The 26103-nt window shown below is 43.3% G+C and overlaps 1 protein-coding gene across 2 annotated transcripts in view; it reads right to left on the bottom strand.

Annotated features, from left to right (window-relative positions):
* LOC126299075 (rho GTPase-activating protein 7) overlaps positions 1–26103 on the bottom strand; it is a 1286633-nt gene that overhangs the window by 225752 nt on the left and 1034778 nt on the right. For both annotated transcript variants that reach the window (XM_049990744.1, XM_049990745.1), the window contains exon 9: positions 14598–14669. In XM_049990744.1, coding sequence (XP_049846701.1) covers positions 14598–14669 — 72 coding nt within the window. The remainder of the gene's footprint in view (positions 1–14597; positions 14670–26103) is intronic.

Below are 26103 nucleotides of genomic sequence, written 5' to 3'. Positions count from 1 at the left end.
TAGAAGAAAGATTAAGGAAAGGCAAACCTACGTTTCTAGCATTTATAGACTTAGAGAAAGCTTTTGACAATGTTGACTGGAATACTCTCCTTCAAATTCTGAAGGTGGCAGGGGGTAAAATACAGGGAGCGAAAGGCTATTTACAATTTGTACAGAAACCAGATGGCAGTTATAAGAGTCGAGGGGCATGAAAGGGAAGCAGTGGTTGGGAAGGGAGTGAGACAGGCTTGTAGTCTCTCCCCGATGTTATTCAATCTGTATATTGAGCAAGCAGTAAAGGTAACAAAAGAAAAATTTGGATTAGGTATTAAAATCCATGGAGAAGAAATAAAAACATTGAGGTTCGCCGATGACATTGTAATTCTGTCAGAGACTGCAAAGGACTTGGAAGAGCAGTTGAACGGAATAGATAGTGTCTTGAAAGGAGGATATAAAATGAACATCAACAAAAGCAAAATGAGGATAATGGAATGTAGTCGAATTAATTCGGGTGATGTTGAGGGTATTAGATTAGGAAATGAGACACTTAAAGTAGTAAAGGAGTTTTGCTATTTGGGGAGCAAAATAACTGATGATGGTCGAAGTAGAGAGGATATAAAATGTAGACTGGCAATGGCAAGGAAAGCGTTTCTGAAAAAGAGAAATTTGTTAACATCGAGTATAGATTTAAGCGTCAGGAAGTCATTTCTGAAAGTATTAGTATGGAGTGTAGCCATGTATGGAAGTGAAACATGGACGATAAATAGTTTGGACAAGAAGAGAATAGAAGCTTTCGAAATGTGGTGCTACAGAAGAATGCTGAAGATTAGATGGGTAGATCACGTAACTAATGAGGAAGTATTGAATAGGATGGGGGAGAAGAGAAGTTTGTGGCACAACTTGACCAGAAGAAGGGATCGGTTGGTAGGACATGTTCTGAGGCATCAAGGTATCACCAATTTAGTATTGGAGGGCAGCGTGGAGGGTAAAAATCGTAGAGGGAGACCAAGAGATGAATACAGAAGGACGTAGGTTGCAGTAGGTACTGGGAGATGAAGAAGCTTGCACAGGATAGAGTAGCATGGAGAGCTGCATCAAACCAGTCTCAAGACTGAAAACCACAACAACATTTTTTTTTATGGTAATGCAGGTATAGGGCGTTTCAAAAATGACCGGTATATTTGAAACGGCAATAAAAACTAAACGAGCAGCGATAGAAATACACCGTTTGTTGCAATATGCTTGGGACAACAGTACATTTTCAGGGTGACAAACTTTCGAAATTACAATAGTTACAATTTTCAACAACAGATGGCGCTGCATGTGATGTGAAAGATATAGAAGACAACGCAGTCTGTGGGTGCGCCATTCTGTACGTCATCTTTCTGCTGTAAGCGTGTGCTGTTCACAACGTGCAAGTGTGCTGTGGACAACATGGTTTATTCCTTAGAACAGAGGATTTTTCTGGTGTTAGAATTCCACCGCCTAGAACACAGTGTTGTTGCAACAAGACGAAGTTTTCAACGGAGGTTTAATGTAACCAAAGGACCGAAAAGCGATACAATAAAGGATCTGTTTGAAAAATTTCAACGGACTGGGAACGTGACGGATGAACGTGCTGGAAAGGTAGGGCGACCACGTACGGCAACCACAGAGGGCAACGCGCAGCTAGTGCAGCAGGTGACCCAACAGCGGCCTCGGGTTTCCGTTCGCCGTGTTGCAGCTGCGGTCCAAATGACGCCAACGTCCATGTATCGTCTCATGCGCCAGAGTTTACACCTCTATCCATACAAAATTCAAACACGGCAACCCCTCAGCGCCGCTACCATTGCTGCACGAGAGACATTCGCTAACGATATAGTGCACAGGATTGATGATGGCGATATGCATGTGGGCAGCATTTGGTTTACTGACGAAGCTTATTTTTATCTGGACGGCTTCGTCAATAAACAGAACTGGCGCATATGGGGAACCGAAAAGCCCCATGTTGCAGTCCCATCGTCCCTGCATCCTCAAAATGTACTGGTCTGGGCCGCCATTTCTTCCAAAGGAATCATTGGCCCATTTTGCAGATCCGAAACGATTACTGCATCACGCTATCTGGACATTCTTCGTGGATTTGTGGCGGTACAAACTGCCTTAGACGACACTGCGAACACCTCGTGGTTTATGCAAGATGGTGCCCGGCCACATCGCACTGCCGACGTCTTTAATTTCCTGAATGAATATTTCTATGATCGTGTGATTGCTTTGGGCTATCCGAAACATACAGGAGGCGGCGTGGGTTGGCCTCCCTATTCGCCAGACATGAACCCCTGTGACTTCTTTCTGTGGGGACACTTGAAAGACCAGGTGTACCGCCAGAATGCAGAAACAATTGAACAGCTGAAGCAGTACATCTCATCTGCATGTGAAGCCATTCCGCCAGACACGTTGTCAAAGGTTTCGGGTAATTTCATTCAGAGACTACGCCATATTATTGCTACGCATGGTGGATATGTGGAAAATATCGTACTATAGAGTTTCCCAGACCGCAGCGCCATCTGTTGTTGACAATTGTAACTACTGTAATTTCGAAAGTTTGTCTGCCTGAAAATGTACTGTTGTCCCAAGCATATTGCAACAAACGGTGTATTTCTATCGCTGCTCGTTTAGTTTGTATTGCCGTTTCAAATATACCGGTCATTTTTGAAACACCCTGTATATACATGGTAGTCACTCTTTTTGTGACTGTTTTGTTCTGGACTGTACTGGAGTCTTTACTCGGCGCCAGCTTTCATCAGACTTTCCTCTGATGAGGCTGCCTCACAGCGATATCAGTTTGCGACGGGGGCAGGTATCAAGCTTCAGAACTAGGAAGCCTGGCCAGACCTTCAAAGGGAAGGGCACCAAGCGGTGGGCCGTTCGCGGCTACGAAAAGCTGAGCACCATCACAGCTATGGAAAGTAATGCAGAAAACTGGATACGAGGAACGAAGGAAAAAACTACACTTGAAAATTGAAACACAGGAGAAAAGTCGATTAGAAGAAATAGAGGCTAAAGAATACTTAAAATTACCAAAAGCTGACTACGGAACAATAGTACACAGGAAAACACGCTTCAGCTAGATAAGAAACAAAGATCTAAGTAACTTTGAAAAGCTGCCGTGTGAACTCTCACGGTACCCGCTAAAAGCACAGAAGAATGACTAAACCGAAATAAACATTTTGCTGAAGCCCAGTTGCAGAGAGAAATACGAACACTCATGGTAAGAAGTTCATATGCATGACGTCACTCATTACACAGATACATATCAAATGCGTACACAGATGATTGTTCATCATAGTACGGGTCCACAGTCCTCTGTAAATTGAGTGTACTTCATAATTTTCGTATATAATGAACTGATGGAAATAAACAACTGGCAACCCTAAACAGGACGCGGTGACTAGTTCTACCAAGTCGGACAAAACCATTGTGCATCATTTAGAAAATAGAAGTTTCAAGCAGATAGCACGGACAGCACTGTGACTTGATTTATGGCAGCGTTGGTGCAGTACTGTTGAATAGTAGAGTCTAAGTTTATATCTCTGTTTGTGACGAGCTCTCATTGCGAGCACTTCCTTGTTTACATAGAGTAGCGCAGTCATTCGACCTGTTTCGTCAAATATTAGTTCAAATGGTTCTGAGAACTATGGGACTTAACTTCTGAGGTCATCAGTCCTCTAGACCTTAGAACTACTTAAACCTAACAAACCTAAGGACGTCACACACATCCATACCCGAGGCAGGATTCGAACCTGCGACCGTAGCGGTCGCTCCGTTTCATACTGTAGCGCCTAGAACCGCTCGGCCAGTCCGGCCGGCCCTAATATTAGTTGACCACAGTATTATTGTACCTGGGATTGACGGGGCATCGGTCGTCTGTTCATGAGTTTTTATTGTGGTATTTCGCTAGGACATACCGAACCACTTGAGAGTATATGCGCAACTGTCTTGAAATCATTTCAGTGCGATGCGTTTTCCTTAGTCACCACTGTACTTGTTTAACGTCACCGCGTATTTCCGATAACCGCAGCTGGAGGTCAAGTGCAATAATACACATATTGTGGTAGGGTACAAGTATTTCTGTGTTTATGTAAATGTTGTGGCGCTGTACGGCGTTTGGGGAGCTGATAATCATTTTACAGTCGTTCTCTTTGATAAACCACGAGTAACGGCTTGTCACGTTGACTACCACGATTTCCTTGACTACAACAGGGAATCTGACACCATCCCGCACTGCTGTTTAGGAAAAAAAACAGCTTATTGAGTATCGGATTTGCTACCGGACTCAAGACAGAACTCAACACGTCGCTCTTAACGTAAAAAATCGACAGATGTAACTTTTTTTAAAGAAATTGCCACCATTTGACTGTTAATTGTTCATTTATAGTACACAATCGTGATTTCGGCTTTGTAGCCATTCTCAGGTGCATGATGAATTGGAAATTAATAAAGTATACATATCATATAGTGTCGGGCATACAAACAAGCGGTTATTACGTATTTTCAAACATTACTTGCATGCTAAAATATGTCTGTGACATGCCAGTCGTATTTCAACGTCATTTGATGAACAGAAGAGATGATGCAGGCCACAGGAATATATTAGTTGCTAAATACGCCATATCGTATGTTAATGGTTTCTCATGGTGCACGAGTCAGCTAGATTTTATATCTTGGATATTTACTCGTATCCTGTAATACGACGAATGGTCTATATACTAATAATACGTGTTTTCGATGATGAGGTGTCACAGACAGAACAGACATATTTTAACATGTAAGTAATGTTTGCAAATACGGAATAACTGCTTGTTTCTATGCCCTACACTTTATGATATGTATGCTTCATTAATTTCCAGTTCGTCATGCATATGAGAATGGCTACAAAGACGAAATCATGATTGTGTACAATAAATGAACAATTAACAGTCAAATGTGGAAATTTCTTTCAAAACATTCTATATGACTGTGGCCTCCAAGAAGGAAAGATCATCAGAAGTAAAGGTAATTTCCAGAGTACCCCAAGGGAGTGTGATAGGACCGTTACTGTTTTCAGTGTCTGTAACTGGCCAAGTACAAAGCGCCGGGTGCTCTTTGACACTGATCGCAGATGATTCGTTCGTCTATAACAAAGTAGTAACGCCAGAAAACAGTATCGACGTTTAAAATGACCTCGGAGGACAGATGAGTGGTGCATGCTCTGGCAATTGACCCTGAACGTAAGCAAATGTAGCATTCTGAGAATGCATAGGAAAAGAAATCCACTACTGTACAAATACACTATTGATGAGAAACTGCTGGAAACAGGATCTGTCGCAAAATGTGTAGTAACAACCACGTAAGACAATTGGTAGGAAAAGTAGATGCCAGACTGAGATTCATAGGAAGAATCTTAAGGAAATGTAGCTGATCGACGCAGGAAGTGCCTTATAATGCATTTGTTCGATCGATTCTTGAGTATCGTTCATCAATATGAGATCCTTACTGGGTAGGACTGATAGAAGAGATAGAGAAGATTCAACGAAGAGTGGGGCGTTTCGTCACGGGATCGTGTAGTAGAGCGCGAAAACGCTGTCGAGATGCCCAACGAATTCCAAAAAAAATGGTTCAAATGGCTCTGAGCACTATGGGACTCAACTGCTGTGGTCACCAGTCCCCTAGAACTTAGAGCTACTTAAACCTAACTAACCTAAGGACATCACACACAGCCATGCCCGAGGCAGGATTCGAACCTGCGACCGTAGCAGTCTCACGGTTCCGGACTGCGCGGCTAGAACCGCGAGACCACCGCGGCCGGCCAACGAATTCCATTGGCAGACGCTGCGAGAGAGGTGTGTGCTTCACGGAGAGTTATACTATCGAAATTTCACGAGAGCACTTTCCGAAAAGAGTCGGACGACGTATTACTTTCGCCTACATAAATTTTGCGTAGTGAACACGGGAAGAAAATTTGAGAAACTGGAGCCAATCCAGAGGCTTACCTACAGTCATTCTTCCCATGCGCCATTCACGAGTGGAACAGGGGAGGGGGGTTCAATTAGTGGTACCAAAAGTGCCCTCCGCCACACACCATTAAGTTGCTCGCGGATTACGACGTAGATGTAGAGTTTGTATTTCTTGACTACTTGGATTGCGGCCTACAGGAAACAAGGTACCATAGCTTGTACAACTTTGCATTTTTGTACCCCATCCAAAGATATACTGTACTAAACAGAGCGCAGCTTCTGGTGCCGGCGGGCACACGGCGTCAGGAGTGGGTCTCTGCTGTGTTCGCCGGCGGCGTCGCTGCATTCGACTTGTTATACCGAGAAGGAGTTGATTCACCTGTTCAAATGGCTCTGAGCACTATGGGACTTAACAAATGAGGTCATCAGTCCCCTAGAACTTAGAACTACTTAAACCTAACTTACCTAAGGACATCACACACATCCATGCCCCAGGCAGGATTCGAACCTACGACGGCAGCCGATTCACCTGTACTGCAGCGTAATGACATTGCTTACGCTTCAGTTACTGTAGCAGTTGCCAGAGCCCCTTATGCTGTGAAGAGTCTTTGTAAGGATGCAGTCAGTACTGAAGTTCAGCAAGTAGTCGGAAATAGTGAAGTGGACAATCAGCCCGTTAATGACAAACACTTTGCCACAGAAAATAGTCTCGCAAGTATCGTAAAAAATGGTTAACCCATTCAAAGGAACTGTATACGGTCTGATGGGAAAATGACAGTGTTGATATTACTACAAAGCTAATGAAAACTATGCTACAGTTAAAAATGAGAGACATAAACAAAACGTCTGTGACTCTTACTCTGTTCATATTGAAAGTAAAATAGATAACTTTAGCAATATTCGCCAAATGTCTGTTGGGAAATTAATACATTTGGGTCACGCTGAAAGTAAAGGCAAACTTGTTAATACTATCTGTCTCAGTAAAAACAGGATCAAAGCGGAAGTGGCTCTGAGCACTATGGGACTCAACTGCTGTGGTCATTAGTCCCCTAGAACTTACAACTACTTAAACCTAACTAACCTAAGGACATCACACACATCCATGCCCGAGGCAGGATTCGAACCTGCGACCGTAGCAGTCACACGGTTCCGGACTGCGCGCCTAGAGCCGCGAGACCACCGCGGCCGAAAAAGCGGATTTAATGAATGCACTCGCCTCCAACTACTTACGACGATCAGATTTATTTACAAAGCACAATTTAGTGACATTGGTACCTACTTATATAGTACACAAGCAAGGTATTATTCTAGTAGTAACTTCAGAATTTGAAGAGCGGGAAATACTTTCCTAAATCGAATCAGCTGTTAAATTGATTAGAGTGAAGAGAGTGGCAAGAAAATAAATAAATAAGGGAAATCAACTATTGTTAAACGCCAACCAAGCTGCCTAATATTCGATTCACACGTGTTTACCAAGTACGTTTACTTGCTTGGGACTAGGTGTGTGTGCTATCCATATTATTTCCCCTGTCCGTCAATGTTACAAAAGCCTCAGTTTCAGGCATTTCGACAGATAGTGCCCCAGTAGCGAGCACTCTAGTAAATATGGCGGACGACATAGCTACTAATTTACAGTGTTTACATTATGGAGAAGGCAATCTCGCAATGCCTAAGAACTGTTCCACCTTGCTCAGGAAGCTTAAAGAGAACGAATTCACTATACTCAATAACTTACCATTCATAGACGTCGAAGTCAGATTTGGTTAAAATGCGAGTACGAATGCACAGTCAGGCTTGGTTAAAATACGGGCGGGATTACAGCTCACTCCCTCATCTTTTTGAGCCTGTTCATCAGCAAGGTGGTTACTGAACCCCAATCCGTACCTCAAGACATTCCCCCTCATATACAGGTGAAGAGGGAGTTTACCAGTGGATTCAGTTCCTGGAAGTGACTAACAAGAGGAATACAGGAAACAATATAAATTCAAATTATAAGAGACAACATTTCCCAACATTCTATTTGGAGGCCAGTAAATCGATAGTTTAGGAGACATATTTGTTTCCAGTCTTACGAAATTTGAGCGCTGTCTTTCAACCGAAGAGGATGAATTTGAAACCCTATGAAATGAATCCCCGTCGCCCGTAAGGCCACCCCAACGACAAGTTCCGCAAATATGATATTAACAATTCTGGGACAGTTCTCTACCAGAGCAGAGGTAGACAGTACATATCAAAGGAACAAAAAGTTCTAAGGATGGAGGAGGAAATCGGCCATGCCCTTTTAAAGGAATCGTCCCGGTATTTTTCTCTAGCGGAAAATCACAAAAAACCTAAATCTGGATGGCAAGACGCGAATTTAAATCGCCTTTTTCCCGAATACGAGTCCAGTGTGCTAACCACCTGCGTCACCTTGCTAGGTGTGTCTCGAAGGAACATACATCTATCAGTTCGTGAATTTATCTACACTCCTGGAAATGGAAAAAAGAACACATTGACACCGGTGTGTCAGACCCACCATACTTGCTCCGGACACTGCGAGAGGGCTGTACAAGCAATGATCACACGCACGGCACAGCGGACACACCAGGAACCGAGGTGTTGGCCGTCGAATGGCGCTAGCTGCGCAGCATTTGTGCACCGCCGCCGTCAGTGTCAGCCAGTTTGCCGTGGCATACGGAGCTCCATCGCAGTCTTTAACACTGGTAGCATGCCGCGACAGCGTGGAAGTGAACCGTATGTGCAGTTGACGGACTTTGAGCAAGGGCGTATAGTGGGCATGCGGGAGGCCGGGTGGACGTACCGCCGAATTGCTCAACACGTGGGGCGTGAGGTCTCCACAGTACATCGAAGTTGTCGCCAGTGGTCGGCCGAAGGTGCACGTGCCTGTCGACCTGGGACCGGACCGCAGCGACGGACGGATGCACGCCAAGACCGTAGGATCCTACGCAGTGCCGTAGGGGACCGCATCGCCACTTCCCAGCAAATTAGGGACACTGTTGCTCCTGGGGTATCGGCGAGGACCATTCGCAAACGTCTCCATGAAGCTGGGCTACGGTCCCGCACACCGTTAGGCCGTCTTCCGCTCACGCCCCAACATCGTGCAGCCCGCCTCCAGTGGTGTCGCGACAGGCGTGAATGAAGGGACGAATGGAGACGTGTCGTGTTCAGCGATGAGAGTCGCTTCTGCCTTGGTGCCAATGATGGTCGTATGCGTGTTTGGCGCCGTGCAGGTGAGCGCCACAATCAGGACTGCATACGACCGAGGCACACAGGGCCAACACCCGGCATCATGGTATGGGGAGCGATCTCCTACACTGGCCATACACCTCTGGTGATCGTCGAGGGGACACTGAATAGTGCACGGTACATCCAAACCGTCATCGAACCCATCGTTCTACCATTCCTAGACCGGCAAGGGAACTTGCTGTTCCAACAGGACAATGCACGTCGGCATGTATCCCGTGCCACCCAACGTGCTCTAGAAGGTGTAAGTCAACTACCCCGGCCAGCAAGATCTCCGTATCTGTCCCCCATTGAGCATGTTTGGGACTGGATGAAGCGTCGTCTCACGCGGTCTGCACGTCCAGCACGAACGCTGGTCCAACTGAGGCGCCAGGTGGAAATGGCATGGCAAGCCGTTCCACAGGACTACATCCAGCATCTCTACGATCGTCTCCATGGGAGAATAGCAGCCTGCATTGCTGCGAAAGGTGGATATACACTGTACTAGTGCCGACATTGTGCATGCTCTGTTGCCTGTGTCTATGTGCCTGTGGTTCTGTCAGTGTGATCATGTGATGTATCTGACCCCAGGAATGTGTCAATAAAGTTTCCCCTTCCTGGGACAATGAATTCACGGTGTTCTTATTTCAATTTCCAGGAGTGTATTTATCTATATTAACCATACATAGATGACTTGCATATGAATTTTCTGGACAACCTGGGGCACTCACTTTCATGTTCCCTCCTTCTATATCCGTAGTAATAGTTATTTTTGAGGATGTGCTTTCTATTTCTTCAGCAAATGTGTTAACCTCATCAGTGTCACCTATTAGTAACAGCCATCATTGGTGTAACGTTTTTAAAAAATACGATGCGTGACAAAATAAGCATATCGCCCAAAAGGGGAGGAGGAAACGAAAGGAAACTTCACAGGTTGAGAGAGTATGTGACGTTATTTTAGTTTACAAAAATCCTGGCATTATGATCCCACTTATAACTACGAAGTTCCACCCCATTGGAGTGCATGCATACACTGATTTGATTGTGAATGGTATCATAAAGCCATTCTATCATCTCATGAGACAAACTGGCCGAAAACTGTTGTAACTTATCCTTTACAGCCTGGGTACTGATACAGATACAAAGTTGACGTCCGAGCTTGTCCCACACATTCTACTGGTGGCAGATCTGGGGATCTTACTGGCCACGGGAGTGTCTCAACAAGAAGCACACCGTCCATACACACACTGCCACATCTGGATGAGTATTGTCCTGTTGAAATATGGCATCGCCCTGCCGTCGCATGAGAGGTAGCATATGAGACGCAGGATGTCCGTGACGTACTGTTATGCCGTCGGATTTCCCTCAGTCAGTACCAGCGCTGACCTGAAGTCATACCCGAAGACTCCTCAGACCTACATGCCAGGAGCAACACAGTTGTGTCTCTCCAAAAACATTGGAGGGAAGGGACCTATCCTCATTGCGCCGTCATGCTCGCCGACGTTTGTCATCCGTGGTAAAGACAATGCGACCCTGTTCATGAACAGTTTATGCTTCCCTGTCACAGTAATACTCCATACGCAGTTGTTTGTGTTTTGGTGTTAATGGCATCCTAGGCAAAGGACGGTAATTCTTACCCATTCTACTACTAGTCTCCGACCACTAGTGTGGTATAACAGAGAATGCTACAGGGAGCCAGTTATTATCCTCGAGTGGCAGACGCAGATGGAAAGGTGCTACAATGTGCCTGGTGCACAATACGACGATCCCCCATTGTGGTGGTTAGACGTGGTAAACCAGGGCCTAGACGACGGGTATGATTGCTGCCACGTTCCTATTCTACCACATCTTAACTCTCTGGCCAAGTCCTCCTTATCCCAGGCGAAGTAAATGAACCGTCCCCCGCTTGCCGACGAGTTAAATATTATCAGATCACCGGAATTTCAGGTTGATTCCTGGCCCAGTATCCGACCCAGTAAGGCATCGACTATGTTCCTAATAGTAGTAGGCGCTTGATTTGTTTCGATACTGGACAAAGGTGGTCCTAACAGGAGAGAGAATGCTGAATAAGGGCAAACAGATCTACATGAAAAAGAAACAGGAGCGAAACGGAGGATTAGACGAATCTTATCGCTACCGAGCTGTCGTATCGAGATATACTCGCTATCAGCAAGTGATCGCAAAAGCGATCGAAATTGAGCGACATTAATAATCTATGTTCAAAGTAATGAACAGGTAATTTTACTATGGCATGGCAGCAAACTATAAGAATGATGACGCGGTGGCAGCTGCAGATCGTTCTCGTAAGAAAAGGACAGAATGGGTAGATGTGGCGACCGTTAGTCCTTCTAAAGGCTGATTTGCGCCACTCTATTGTGCTCTTACACCTTCAAAATATAGCGTCGATGCCAGTTGGCTTGCTGAGACAGAAACTGTCTCTAAGCACTATGGGACCTAACATATGAGGTCATCAATCCATAGACTTAGAAATACACTCCTGGAAATTGAAATAAGAACACCGTGAATTCATTGTCCCAGGAAGGGGAAACTTTATTGACACATTCCTGGGGTCGGATACATCACATGATCACACTGACAGAACCACAGGCACATAGACACAGGCAACAGAGCATGCACAATGTCGGCACTAGTACAGTGTATATCCACCTTTCGCAGCAATGCAGGCTGCTATTCTCCCACGCAGACGATCGTAGAGATGCTGGATGTAGTCCTGTGGAACGCCTTGCCATGACATTTCCACCTGGCGCCTCAGTTGGACCAGCGTTCGTGCTGGACGTGCAGACCGCGTGAGACGACGCTTCATCCAGTCCCAAACATGCTCAATGGGGGACAGATCCGGAGATCTTGCTGGCCAGGGTAGTTGACTTACACCTTCTAGAGCACGTTGGGTGGCACGGGATACATGCGGACGTGCATTGTCCTGTTGGAACAGCAAGTTCCCTTGCCGGTCTAGGAATGGTAGAACGATGGGTTCGATGACGGTTTGGATGTACCGTGCACTATTCAGTGTCCCCTCGACGATCACCAGAGGTGTACAGCCAGTGTAGGAGATCGCTCCCCACACCATGATGCCGGGTGTTGGCCCTGTGTGCCTTGGTCGTATGCAGTCCTGATTGTGGCGCTCACCTGCACGGCGCCAAACACGCATACGACCATCATTGGCACCAAGGCAGAAGCGACTCTCATCGCTGAACACGACACGTCTCCATTCGTCCCTCCATTCACGCCTGTCGCGACACCACTGGAGGCGGGCTTCACGATGTTGGGGCGTGAGCGGAAGACGGCCTAACGGTGTGCGGGACCGTAGCCCAGCTTCATGGACACGGTTGCGAATGGTCTTCGCCGATACCCCAGGAGCAACAGTGTCCCTAATTTGCTGGGAAGTGGCGATGCGGTCCCCTACGGCACTGCGTAGGATCCTACGGTCTTGGCGTGCATCCGTGCGTCGCTGCGGTCCGGTCCCAGGTCGACGGGCACGTGCTCCTTCCGCCGACCACTGGCGACAACATCGATGTACTGTGGAGACCTCACACCCCACGTGTTGAGCAATTCGGCGGTACGTCCACCCGGCCTCCCGCATGCCCACTATAAGCCCTCGCTCAAAGTCCGTCAACTGCACATACGGTTCACGTCCATGCTGTCGCGGCATGCTACCAGTGTTAAAGACTGCGATGGAGCTCCGTATGCCACGGCAAACTGGCTGACACTGACGGCGGCGGTGCACAAATGCTGCGCAGCTGGCGCCATTCGATGGCCAACACCGCGGTTCCTGGTGTGTCCGCTGTGCTGTGCGTGTGATCATTGCTTGTACAGCCCTCTCACAGTGTCCGGAGCAAGTATGGTGGGTCTGACACACCGGTGTCAATATGTTCTTTTTTCCATTTCCAGGAGTGTACTTAAACCTAACTAACCTAGGGACATCACACACATCCATGCACGAGGCAGAATTCGAACCTGCTACCGTAGCAGTAGCGCGGTTCCGGACTGAAGCGCCTAGAAACGCTCGGGCACAGCGGCCGGCGAGAGAAACTGTCCGCTTCCTTTATGCCCCAGAGGTTTCCTACACTGGCACTGTCTCATCATCGGAATGGCAGTTCTTCTGTATTCTTACGCACTTCACTAACAAGAAGACACTCTTTCAAACTCGAATCGTTTCTAACGGTAGGCACCATCTTGAGTAATTATTAACTCCCCTCAAAATGAAGCCAGCCGAAATCATTTTGCCGCGCGGGTTTAGTCGAGCGGTCTGAGGCGCTGCAGTCATGGACTCTGCGGTTGGTCCCGGCGGAGGTTCGAGTCCTCCCTCGGGCATGGGTGCGTGTGTTTGTCCGTAGGATAATTTAGATTAAGTAGTGTGTAAGCTTAGGGACTGATGACCTTAGCAGTTAAGTCTCATAAGATTTCACACACATTTGAACATTTGAAATCAGTTTCTAGATTTCGTTTATTCTGTACGTCAGGAATTATTATTATAAAGCTTCTATAGATTTAATTCGCGACTGAATTTTAAAGCACTTTAAAATAAAATTTAAGTATAAATTATGAGTACAGCTGCGTTTGTTCGTCCTCAAATGCTCCTCAGTCTGTCACCTCATTTATTACTTAATAATTTCTAATCGATTCATTCCTTGTTTTCGGTCTTGTGCGGCGCCTACATGCGCGCCACAGAAAGTGATGGTCTTGCGAGGGTTCGCAACATGTGGTGTTACACTGTCATATCCCAAAGCCCCACAAATTTAGATGTTGCACGATTCGACCTGCTGTCCAAATGAAGACTGACAATGAAGTTCCTTTCAAACTCTGTCAGGTTCTGACGACGCTGCCTTAAACAATTATACGGCATTTCAATCTCCTTCACTGTGATTACTCTACATTTGACACTGTTCACGCTACTTATATATACACTATTAGGCCTGATAACAACACCAAACACGAATAAAACTATGCACTCTCGCGGCCTTTGTACCTGTCTCACAGAACTGCAACTCTAAACATTTACATACCTACCGATGGTGAGTACGTATTTGAAGTTAAATTGACTTACGACCATGTCTTCTGAGTGTTTCACTTTTTTTGTCAGGCTATGTAGTGTTCCTTTTATCTACGGAAACTTGTCAAAAAAACTACATCCTCTGTTGAAGAACTGGAGCCAAAAATACCCGAGTAGCAATACTGTACTGACCATTTTTACCAATGATTATTAAGAATATTTTGGCTTTTCACTGTCAGAAACGTTACGCTGCAACTATGCTGAGAAATATGACTTTATATAAATCTACGTTGAGGCAATAAAGTGGTTTATGTTTATTGCACAGGAATAACAGACTTCACTGCGTAAAGGAGGCTGCATCACTGAGGGAAAGGTGCTTGCAAAAAGAACTCAACGAAGCAGCAGAAACTGACCTTCGTACATCTGCGCATACTGAGGGAATCCCGCTGCACGAAGCCACTTGCATGCTTCTGCTGACTCGATCTCTGCAATATAAAGAAACATAAAACTATTAATACTATATATAAACTACTTACAACTAAGTTGAATATTAGATCACATACTACGGATTATCTCAGACGGCCAAGTTCAGCGACAAGTTTCGGTCAGTGAGTTTTCGAATATCAACATATGTGACATAGATGGCAATAGTTTTTGACTGTATTAACTTACAAGCGTAATATTCTACGGAGCCGAGGGACAATATATCTTAGTATGTGAGATAAATTTGAATTTGATACACCAAAAACATCTTAACAGACGGACAAACAAACAGACGGATAAAAAAATGACAAAAAATATTTGTTTGTGATATATAAATACAAATAAACAATTATCAGTTTTTTTCCTTTACTTGTACTGTGAAACCATACTTACCGCCAAATTTCATGATTCGTACATGTTTCGATGAGTGAGTTTTCGAGTATCAGAATGTGTGATGTAAATGGCCGTATTTTTTGACTGATTTGACTTAACAGCTTCACATTTTTACACCGCCAAGGGATCGTAAGCGTTAGTGAGTGACAATTATTTTAACTTGATATGCCAACCTGTTCTACAGAAAATCGGTCTTAATAGACGGACGGACACACAGACAGACAGGCGGGTAAAAAATGACCAAAAATATGTTTTGTCTTATATAATTACAAATTAACAATTTTCAGATTTCTTCCATTCCTTGAACTGTGTGCTACCGAATTCGAATTAAACATTTGAATGGCAGCGAATCGTCAAATAAGTTTTTAAAAATGTCGTTGCTTAAAAGTATTCATCTGGGACTTGTAGATACTCCAGAATATGTTGTCTTGCACTGCATATTATTTAACAAATTATACAAAACATTCTGTTTGCATCCAGATCTGTACACAACTGTCGGAAAGTGGGGTGTAATTAACGATCTACCGAAAAAGTCACCAACGGACTGCCGATAGAACACGAGGAATGGCGATTCCGTGGACTTCCTTACTATTGTGGTAACAAAATAAAATATTATCCAAATGTGAGTATGAGTGAAGTGGGAGCGAAGCGCAATGAAAGTGAGGGGTTCAGTGACATTATGCATGTGATGCTGATACCTCCATCGTTAAGTACTCACATCCTCGCCAACACACACATCTACAACGTTACGTAATGCACACAAAAAAGAAATGGCGGTCTATCATCTGGCTCAGGTTGAACACTTACACTCACAAGGGAAGGCCGAGACGTTCGGATAACGAATTTACTTCAAAATTTGTACACTTATAGTAGTCATTAGGACAACATAGTGTGTAGTTAGTAAGGCGTGCTGTTTAGGGATTTCGAGAAAACTGGAAGAGAAATTTAACGCGTCACTGATGTACCGGTGTGTTGCGACCCTGGGCACGAGTTTGCGGCGATCAGGTGGATAGCGTTCAAGTTCTGTAATCAGTGGATAGCTGGATCGAGTTATGATAATGTTTTTTTTCTATTTTACATTTTTTTCAACACTATTCATATTATTTCATACATATTACATTTGAAAGGTAATATGATGAAAAGATACGGGTATTTGCATGATATTTGATTAAATTTACAATGCTATTTGGCTGTTTGCTAAATTTACTATCAAAACAAATATTATATTTATAACCATCGACAAGTAAGCCACCCAACGCATGAAAGTTTCCTGAGAATGTATGCCTGTAGTGATTTCCGAAATTCCTTATATACGCAGTCGGGTAAGGTACTGAGAACTGCTTTGCATGTGGTCCTTTCGATATGCAGACAAAGGTTTGAAGAAGAAGGGCGGCCTTGGAAAGTCCAAGTCAAACACCGATAAATAACAGTTTAAATAATTTACTCAATAATAAAGTCAGTTGCAAAATGCCAAAATACGAGGGTAATTTACTACGCGGGCTGTCCAGAAAGTAAGTTCCAATTGATCGCGAAATGGAAACCGCAATGAAAATCACAAATGTTTTATTTGCAACGGTTAGCTACAGCTTCCAGCTACTTCTCTATGAAGTCGCCGTTCTGACTTAGACATCTCCCGTAGCGTTGTACCACCTTTCCAATACCCTCATCATAGAAGACAGCTGCCAGTGCTTTCCACCAGTTCTCTACGCTGGCCTGCAGCTCGTTGTCCGTGCCAAAATGTTGTCTTCATAGCCAGCGGTTTAGCCAGCAAAGATGAAACTCAGAGGGAGACAATTGCGGGCTGCATTGTGGGTAATCAAACACTTCCAATTGAAAACGATGCAGGAGCATCTTCATTGCCCTGCAGAATGCGGCTGAGAATTGTCTTGAAGAAGAAACTGCACGATAGTTATGTAATGTTGGCTGCATAGCTTCAGGCGAAATTTGTCACCAGGCCCTCGTATTTGGCGGGAGACACTATTTTCTAGACATCTTTACGCGTTCACTGTGAGCTCAGAAATGAGAAGAGCGACGTGATGCTATATAGGATCATACTAGAGACACTGCTAAACACATCTGTGCAAAGCTTTATCGGATTTTAACAGTCGTTTCCATTTCGCTACCGATCGGAACTTAGTTTCTGGACACCCCTCGTATTAATTGTAGGTTGTGCATTCGTCATTAGAAGTTACAGGATTATATTTTTCATACAGACACAAAAGAAACAAAGACCGTTCGAACAGGGCTTGAAGGCCCAACGGTACCGACCTCTGTCGCCGTGTGTCCCTCAGCCCTTCTGTGTCACCGGCTGCGAATACGCGTAGTCACATGGTCAGCGCACAACACTCCCGGCCGCTGTCAGTTTTCTTGACCCGTGCCACTACTTCTAAATCACAGTTGGCCTCAGAAGGGCTGAGTGCGCCCCACTTCCCAACATCACTCGGCATAGCCGGACGGTGACCCATCCAAGTGCTAGCCAAGCCCGACGGCGTTTAACTTCGGTGATCTGACAGGGGAACTCGTGTTACCACTGCGGCAAGGCCATTCATATAGTCACGGAAAACATAATTTAAAATGGCATCTACTACGTCGAATGAATGGAATTTTCCCGAATGCACTAGGAATCTTCAGAGTTTCTAAGGAGTAACAGAGCTTATTAACATTTTGAAAAAAATCTCTTTCTTCCGACAATTTGGATGCAAAGCATGCATAACGCATTTTCGTAAATACTGGTGCCAAAAACTGGCGATGTACAATTGAATGTATTTTAATAGTATCTTTACGAGAAGAAGTTTCTCGTTCGTTGTCAGTCACATTGTCTATAAAAAGTCACATAATGTTGGTTGTAGTAATAAAAACTAGTAAACAGCGAAATAACTGTGGAAATTCAACAAAATTTCATGTGAATACACGTGTCTTTTCTTCATATTACCTATGTACGAATTAATGAGACTAGTATTTAAAAAAATCTAAAAAAAGACGATCGTGACTTGATCCAACGATGCACCGATTACGTAGCTTGAACGCGACCACACGACCGCCGACAGATCGTGTTCAGGGTCACAATGCACTTGCACATCACTGACGCGTGTCTTCTCTTGCGATTATCTCAAAATCTCATCAGTAATACGCATTTACTTGCACATTATGTTGTCCTAATCGACTCTTAAAAGTGTACAAAGTCTGAAGTAAATCCGTGATCCAAACGTTACGGCCTCCCCTTGTCAGGAAACTACTGACATAAGGTTAGAGTTATATCTATGGTGAAGAGTAGCTATAGGACGTGTGAAATGTAAAATACAGATGTAACTGTATCAAATCTGTCAATGTTCCTCAGTCCTCGCTAACCGTGACCCTGCAAAGGGAGCAAAGGTTCTTGAGCTTCAGAGACTAAGCTAAATCTGCAGGACTGCATTGAAGTGGAACATAACGGCACAGGGACGACGAACATAGGACACAGCCACTGGGATTGACAAGTCCGTACCCGGTGGCACATCATACCATCATGTCAGGTGCTGAAACAGTATGACGATGGCGAATGAAATCTGGTGTTAGTTCTCCTTGGGGCCTCTCACGGATAAGTCCATTGTATCACTGCACCCAGAAACGAGACTCGTCTGAAAAGACGATGTGGTGCCACTCCTGCCTACAGTGTGTCCGTTGGGGGACACCACTATCGGAGCGCCTCTCTTTGCTACCACGTCAAGGAAAGACGCAACAATGATCGCCGTAATGGCTGTACGTGGTGCTCCAGACGTCGTTGCACTGTTAGATTGAGCACTTACCTTGCTGTGAACAAACCCATTTTTTGACTCAAGATTAGTGACGAGGCTGTATAAACCCGCACGACTGAGACAACATTAGGTTCTTCCTCTCAGGCGCTATTCTCTTGGCGCCATTGAGATCCAACAACCTGTTGAGTACGGCCATCCTAAATCCATCGAATCTATATTCGCATGACAGTTTCGGGATACAGAATGACGTGAACAATATCGCGGAGCAATAAACTGCAGTCTCGATGGATCAGGATCCAATTGTCGAATTCCGATAATCCTGGTAGATGTGTATCCTCCTTGCACGAGGCATAACACGATCTCTTCACAAGTAACAAAATTATATTTCTGAATGAGATACCATCTGATTAATGTTTCATTATTTAGAGAATGTGGATGGCGTCACTCCTAAATACTGTGTGCTGTTGCGCTGAAACACTAATCATCTGCATATCCAGATATGTAGTACACTGATACCTGTAATTGTTACATGCCTCCTACATAGTGTTGATATTTTAACAGCCTGCCAACCTCTTCGTATTTTCTACTCCTTCTTATCTCTGAATTTCTTTTACTTAAATTTCTTCATCTGATTTTATAGCTTTTATGTAGTAATAGGCCACATAAACATTAGCAGTATTAGTACCTGAGACATTAAAAAATGGTTGGCATTACGATATTTTAGTGTGCACAGGAACCATTTTCTGAACAAAAGAATACACGTTATAGTACAGGTATTCCCTGCCAATGTATATGCATTTCTGCCATAGTTCTGGCAGCTTCCGTATTTGCAAATCACATTTTGGGCGCATCTCGGGGCCGCTGGTGGACGACTGTATGAAGTTCTTCATTGGTGGTGAACTTCTTACGTCGCAAGACCTCTTTCATTGCGTCGAATAGCGCATAGTTCCTACGAACCAGATCTGCCGAATATGGAGAAAGTGGCCTGTACAATGAACCCTAGTTCACGCATGATGGCGAAGATATGGCGCGCATTGTGGCCATTTTCTGTGGCGGCGTTGTTGAATGCGTTGGCAGAGTTTGTGCAATGAACTGCAGTACCGATCACTGTTGAGGGTCGTATTGGGAGGGAGACAATACACCAGCAGTAGCCCTTCTTGAGCCCAGACCACAGCTATCACTTGTTTCTACACGAATAGTTTCGGCCGTGACCTTTTGGGACGAGGACTCCCAGTATGCTTCTACTCCATAGAGTGAGATTTCTTCCCTGGAGTCTCGTCAAAGAACCATGACTCATCGACGGTGACCAAACTCTCAAAGAACTCCACTGCATTTGCTCTATACTGTCGCACCAACTGTTGGCCTATCTCCACACGGTTCTGTTTCCGCGCAGTGGGGAGGGAATGGGATGTGTGAAGCAGTCACTTCTTCCCTCCAGAGAAACCACACTGTCCACCGTTTTCCATGCTTATCTGCTTCCATGTTGTCTTATCGATGTCTTGCGTACTAGCAAATAGAAAAAGTGCTACTGCAATACGCCACCTATGGGAAGCACCAAACCCGTCTGGTGGCGGTAGATACTACTTTAGTCTATTTTCACACATTTCAAGCTCCTATTTTTCAGGATTTATAGGGGGAGTGCCAATCAATATTGAACGAACTAAATGTTGTAATTTTAAACCCCACTGTACATATGAATTGTGATTTATGTTATAAAACTTTAATATCACATTATTGAAAGCTATATTGTTGACTGTGTCTGGATTGCACGGTCCATTATAGTATCTAGGCGATGGACCATGAAGTTCTTGTAGCAAAAACGTAAACAGTTCTGCGCGTATTCACCGACAATGACGTGGATTAAAACTGAAAGTAATTCAAACAACAAGAGATGATTTAAACTGAGTCGTTTTGTAGGTTGTGTGTCCCATGCTCTCGCAAACTCAGTAATCGTAATTGACTTTATTACTCTCAACGTATATACGATTTCATTGTTACAGCTATTTATCTCAATTGTACAGCTAGTGATGTCAGCTGACACAAATAAATGCAGTCGTAGCAGATAGTTCACCAGTGTGAATCCAACATTAGGTCTTTATTTACCCTTACAGGTCGCTAATACACGCTTATGTGGTTGCTCTCGACTCGTAGATAACTGCTTCAAATTGCGGTAGCAGAAATTTTTTTAACAGTGTTTGAAAGACAAGGGGAAGGAGAGGCGGTGACATACGGTTTTTCATAAACACAGCAAAATTCCTGGCCTCTCCGTAGTGTCTCAGGGACATCAAGGAATCTTCGTAGTACAGTCATTAAATTCTGAGATTGGGCGCATTGCGGCGATGTGGTGCAGTAGGGAACATAGATAGCACAATGTGCTTGTTAGTGAGTCTCTCGTGCCAGCAGGAGGCATGTAAACAGAACTACGGTTGTAGTGACGGTGATTTGCCTGCGCGCGTCAGAACCCGAGTATGTCGCAGTTGGAGCAACGGACAAACAAAGTCCTACCAGAAATTAGGCAAAACGCTGCCATTGCGTTTCACATGGTGCAGCAAGTTTACGGTGACGACGCATTGACTCGCAGTGTTGTATTGAAGTGGCACCGACGTTTATCGCAAGGGGATACAATCTGTAGGGTGGTGTGTGCACTGCTCGGCCACAGTCGGTTCGAACTAAATGCAAGAATAAAGAATTTGCAATGTTGGTACCTGCTAACCGTTCCCAAACGGTGGACGACCTCACAGCAGCTCTAGGGGTCAGCCATGGTGCGTGCTGCAAAATTGTGACTGATCTGTTGAACATGTCGCTTGTTACCCAGCACGGTGTACGCTGTTCTATGCGGCGTCTTGTGAGACATTCAGGCTCATGAGGGTGCCTTCTTTACAGGCGTCAGTCTCAAAACTTAATATTTCACGTAATTATCAACGGAATTTAAAAACTATAAATGCTGTCATAATCTGCTAATCAAGAGGTTAAAGTTTAACTCAATAACACAAATATTACAGTAAGACTGTCTGTTTGTCTTGAGGCGGCGACATTCAAGGCGCACAAGTACCCGGATTTTACTCATCCACTATTTGAGAAAGACAGCACTTAGTGATTTACAGTAAACTTTGGACATAATTTCAGAGAGGTTACAAAAGTTCTTCTCCCTGAAACTCCCCCCCCCCCCCCTCACCCCAACCACAAAAAATAAAAGAAAAAAGGTATATTGCTTATTAAATTTTCGCTGTTCAAGCAATCAAGCATCAGCATCAGGCATGACACTTTAAATTATTACTTCTTTACTACCGTCTGTGGTCGCAACACAGTTTGCAGACAGTATCCACATATACCACTAAACGTATCTCCAAAATTGCGAGTATATCACTGTATGACACATAGTTCAGAAGAGATGACGTCATAAACATTGAGACGCGTGAAAAACTAGCTTTTGATTAAAATAGAGAGCAAATTATCCAGAAAATAATTACCAGCGTTTTATGATGAAAGCACTTAGGACCTTCCAACAAACTTTCAACATATTCTAAAAGCGTTTTTAAACTTTTTCTCGTTTACATGCTCTAAGTCAAACATTCAACACATTAACCCAGTGGTAAAGTAACCACAGGTGAGGAGCTGATTTACATATGGGGGTTCGCTTCTTTATTGATGTGATACCAAACAGTAATCCGTTTGTATGAATGGGCATTAAGCCTTGAAAAATCTGTTGGTTACTATTTGGCTGGAGATGGCGATGTACTGGTACGGTTTTCAACCTTCCTCCTTTTCCCCATCGTCATCATAAACATAAACACGATAAAACATTCGACACATGCACAAGACATCTAGACTTGTGAGACCTGACAAACAAACCGCTAAATTGACGTGAGCGAGAAATGTCAGCGCCAGGCAGTGATGTAAACAGGAAATTAATTATTTATTTTTATCCGTAACCTTCTTCTTTGATTCAAATTATCTAGGATTCTAACGCAGTGATTGTTTCTCGAAAATTCTGCCAGAAGATCAAACAGTTCTGCTACATCGCATCGTTCTTTATAGTCTGTGCAATTTACATAAAGCATTTCAAGCTCCAAATATAATAATTAGAAAAAATTACAGTTTCCATGAAACTGGAAAAGAATGAAAACGTTATTTCATTCTTTTCCAGTTGTACTGAAATCGAAATTTTAATTTTTTTGTTATACTGGGAGATTGAAATTCTTTATATGAACTGGGCGGGCAGTAGATAACAATTACGATGTAGGAGAACTTATTGGTCTGTTCGTTGGATGTTCGAAGAAACAATTATTAGATCGGTATCTTGTACGACGATAAATTGAAGCGCCCGTACTCTGAATATAGTTCGAAATTTAGCTTCATTTTCGGTATCCATTCCAGGAACAGTGTGCGAAAGCAAATAATCTCATATCGCGCTGCCATCGATAACTAAATGAAAAGCAATTTACCGTTTCCACAGGTAATAATGCGTTTCATAAAACAGCGCTTCCAGTCCGGTTTTATTTATGCACTCGTAACACGATTATTTTGAAGCATAGAATTAGTGTCGCGTAGGCAATGTTTTTGTTGTGCATTTAATCCTGTTTCTAGAACGAAATAGGTGCACAGTAGTACAACTGAGGGGCTACAATTGTACGCCCACAAAACGTGTAGTGATCAAACCGATAATACGCTACTGCTCGTAGAAGTTCCACAACCAGTGTAAGAAATAGACTAATAACTGTTGTTGTGGCAAAAAGAAGCCAAAAGTGTACCGTTCAAACTTTTTTAGCTATTGGTCTACACATTAATACACAGGTCTACAGAATTATACTGTCATCGAGGGACTCCCGCTAAAACACGCCAGAAAGCTAGACGGATACAAGGATCGGTTAATGGAGAACGCACTTACGGAATATCAAAAATGACCATATGGGACGTCATGGAGAACGCACTTACGGAATATCAAAAATGACCATATGGGACGTCTTCTAAACACAAGAATAAATCTGCCAGAATAATTCAGAAAGTGAAGAACACTGCTTCTACTGTAGTACCACTTGGAGATACACGGCAACAGAGGCAAAACGGACTACAAATGTCAAAACTATCACCTGGCCGTATACTGATTTTGCATTTCACCATTTTCGGGCTAAATTTCTGTCCATTCCTCGTGTAGTTTGCTTCGAAACAGTAATTTAGAATGAATGGGAGTCTTAGGCTCTAGAATGAGGTTATGCGGAGGAATACACTGAACACTGTGATTGAACGTTTTATTATTATTATTATTACACAGTTTTGGTCTTAAGACAGTGGTTAACTTGAATGTTACATGATGATTCATTTTTTTTTCTTTCCTTTTTCTTTTTCCCTTTCCAAAATCTTTGTTCTTTGATTGTGTTCTTGTTTTCTTTCCTCTTGCCATATTTTTCCTGTTCTCTTCCATTCGCATTTCATGTTCATAATTTTGTTTCTCAATTTGTCTCTTTCGTTTATAATTTCCGTGCTGGTTCCTCCTTGTTTTATATCTTCTTCTAATTCTTGAAACCAATTGTTTTTTAATTGAACTGTTTACAACATCAAAAATACTCTTTTTGACTCTGCGTTTTGTAATCATGTCTGTAAGTCTCTCTCTCTCTCTCTCTCTCTGTGTGTGTGTGTGTGTGTGTGTGTGTGTGTGTGTGTGTGTGTGTGTGTTCGTATAATTCTTTGGTTGGTCTCTTCATCCATATACCATTTCTGTGTACTGCTCCAAGAATTTTTCTGAGGATTTTACGTCGTATTTTTTCTGTTTCTGTGATGCCCGATGTTTCGATTGTGGTCATTGCTGATTCGTAGAGCGCTTCTGGTAGTACAACTGTTGTGTAGTGTCAGAATTTGGCCTGTCTTGAAATGTTTCCTATATTGTAACGTCTCCATGTCAGTTTGTACGCTTTCTGAGGTTTCTGATTCAACATTTTATTTCTCCGGAAATATAAAAAGTTTAATTATGTGTTAGGTACTCCATTCATTTCCTTCCGTCACTGATTCATTGGACAATGAACGTAGATCTTTGTAGCTAACCGTAAAGAATATCTTATGTCAGTTTTAGAGGAAAGAGAACATTAAAACGTCGGCGGGATGTTTACGGCAATTATCTTCACGATATCTGAAACTAGATGAGAAAAGTTTTACCATTGATCACTCAGTAAGTCTATATTCCTTCCGGTAATAACTGCACCTTTACAAACTTCGAAGTTTTTGCTAGCATGCTACCCCAGACCTTGACGGTACTTTTATTATGTTTCACAGTGAACTGCATTCTCTTACGGGCCCAGTTTATTTCTTTACTTTTTATTTAGCTGAAGAGTTGCTTTACGTACATAGTTCCATGTTTCTCTACGACATACGAAGTGTTGTTAAGGATAAAAAACTTTACTCTACATTTCAAATCACTTTCAAAGTCAGTCAGGTATTATATCTGCATACGTAGATTATTAAGGTGTCTTATAGCTATGGGTTTTGCTCTTTTTTGCAATAAAGATGCATACACTAGAGGCACGTAGAAATTATTTTTCCTTACTCTATTGTATCTCTATTATCAAACTGCAATGGATTGTTGAAAACAAATTTCATAACTGAATAAGTGTACTATGACGCTTTGGTCAGGATTCCGAATGGTGTAAACGTAGGAGCGCAAGATGTACGTCTGTGAACCCCATACATAATTCCAATTACTTTCGTTTGTACAGCGAAATTTTTAACTTAAGTTATGAGTTAGCCTAGAATATTATCCCATCGGACATCAGTGAACGAAAATATGAAAACTATGTTCAATAACTGATTTCAGTGTACCAAAAATTGACTCTTATTGTAATGTCAAAAGTATTTAAATATAAATTGTTTTAGTAGGTCTACTATATGATTTTTCCAGTTCAAGTTTTCGTAAAAAATCAAACCCAAAAACTCAGACTTAGGAATTTGTGATATTTATCATTTTTTATTGGTACACTACTTTAACAGAAGATGAGGAATTTTCGACAGTACAGAATTGTAATAACTGTGATTTCTGTAAGTCTGAAGCTTGTACATTTGTGCAAAACCACTAAACAACATTAACAAAAGCACCACTTACTATTTTTCCTGTTGCGCTTGTTTTCTCATCTTAACAAAAATGTTCTATCATCTGTGAAGTGGACTATTTCTTTCTGTTAATTTAAATGAAAAATGTCATAGACTACGTCACTGCCTATATAGAACCTATTAAAACAATGCGAACAACGAGGAAACGTTAGGCGTTTGACAGAAACGACCTGGTAAAATTAATGAACACACAGATTTTGATGGCAGGACA

Source organism: Schistocerca gregaria, chromosome X, assembly GCF_023897955.1.
Source record: "Schistocerca gregaria isolate iqSchGreg1 chromosome X, iqSchGreg1.2, whole genome shotgun sequence".
Classification (NCBI taxonomy): Eukaryota; Metazoa; Arthropoda; class Insecta; order Orthoptera; family Acrididae; genus Schistocerca; species Schistocerca gregaria.
Note: the sequence above shows the minus strand (reverse complement) of the source record. Positions and strands in the feature narration are given on the sequence as shown.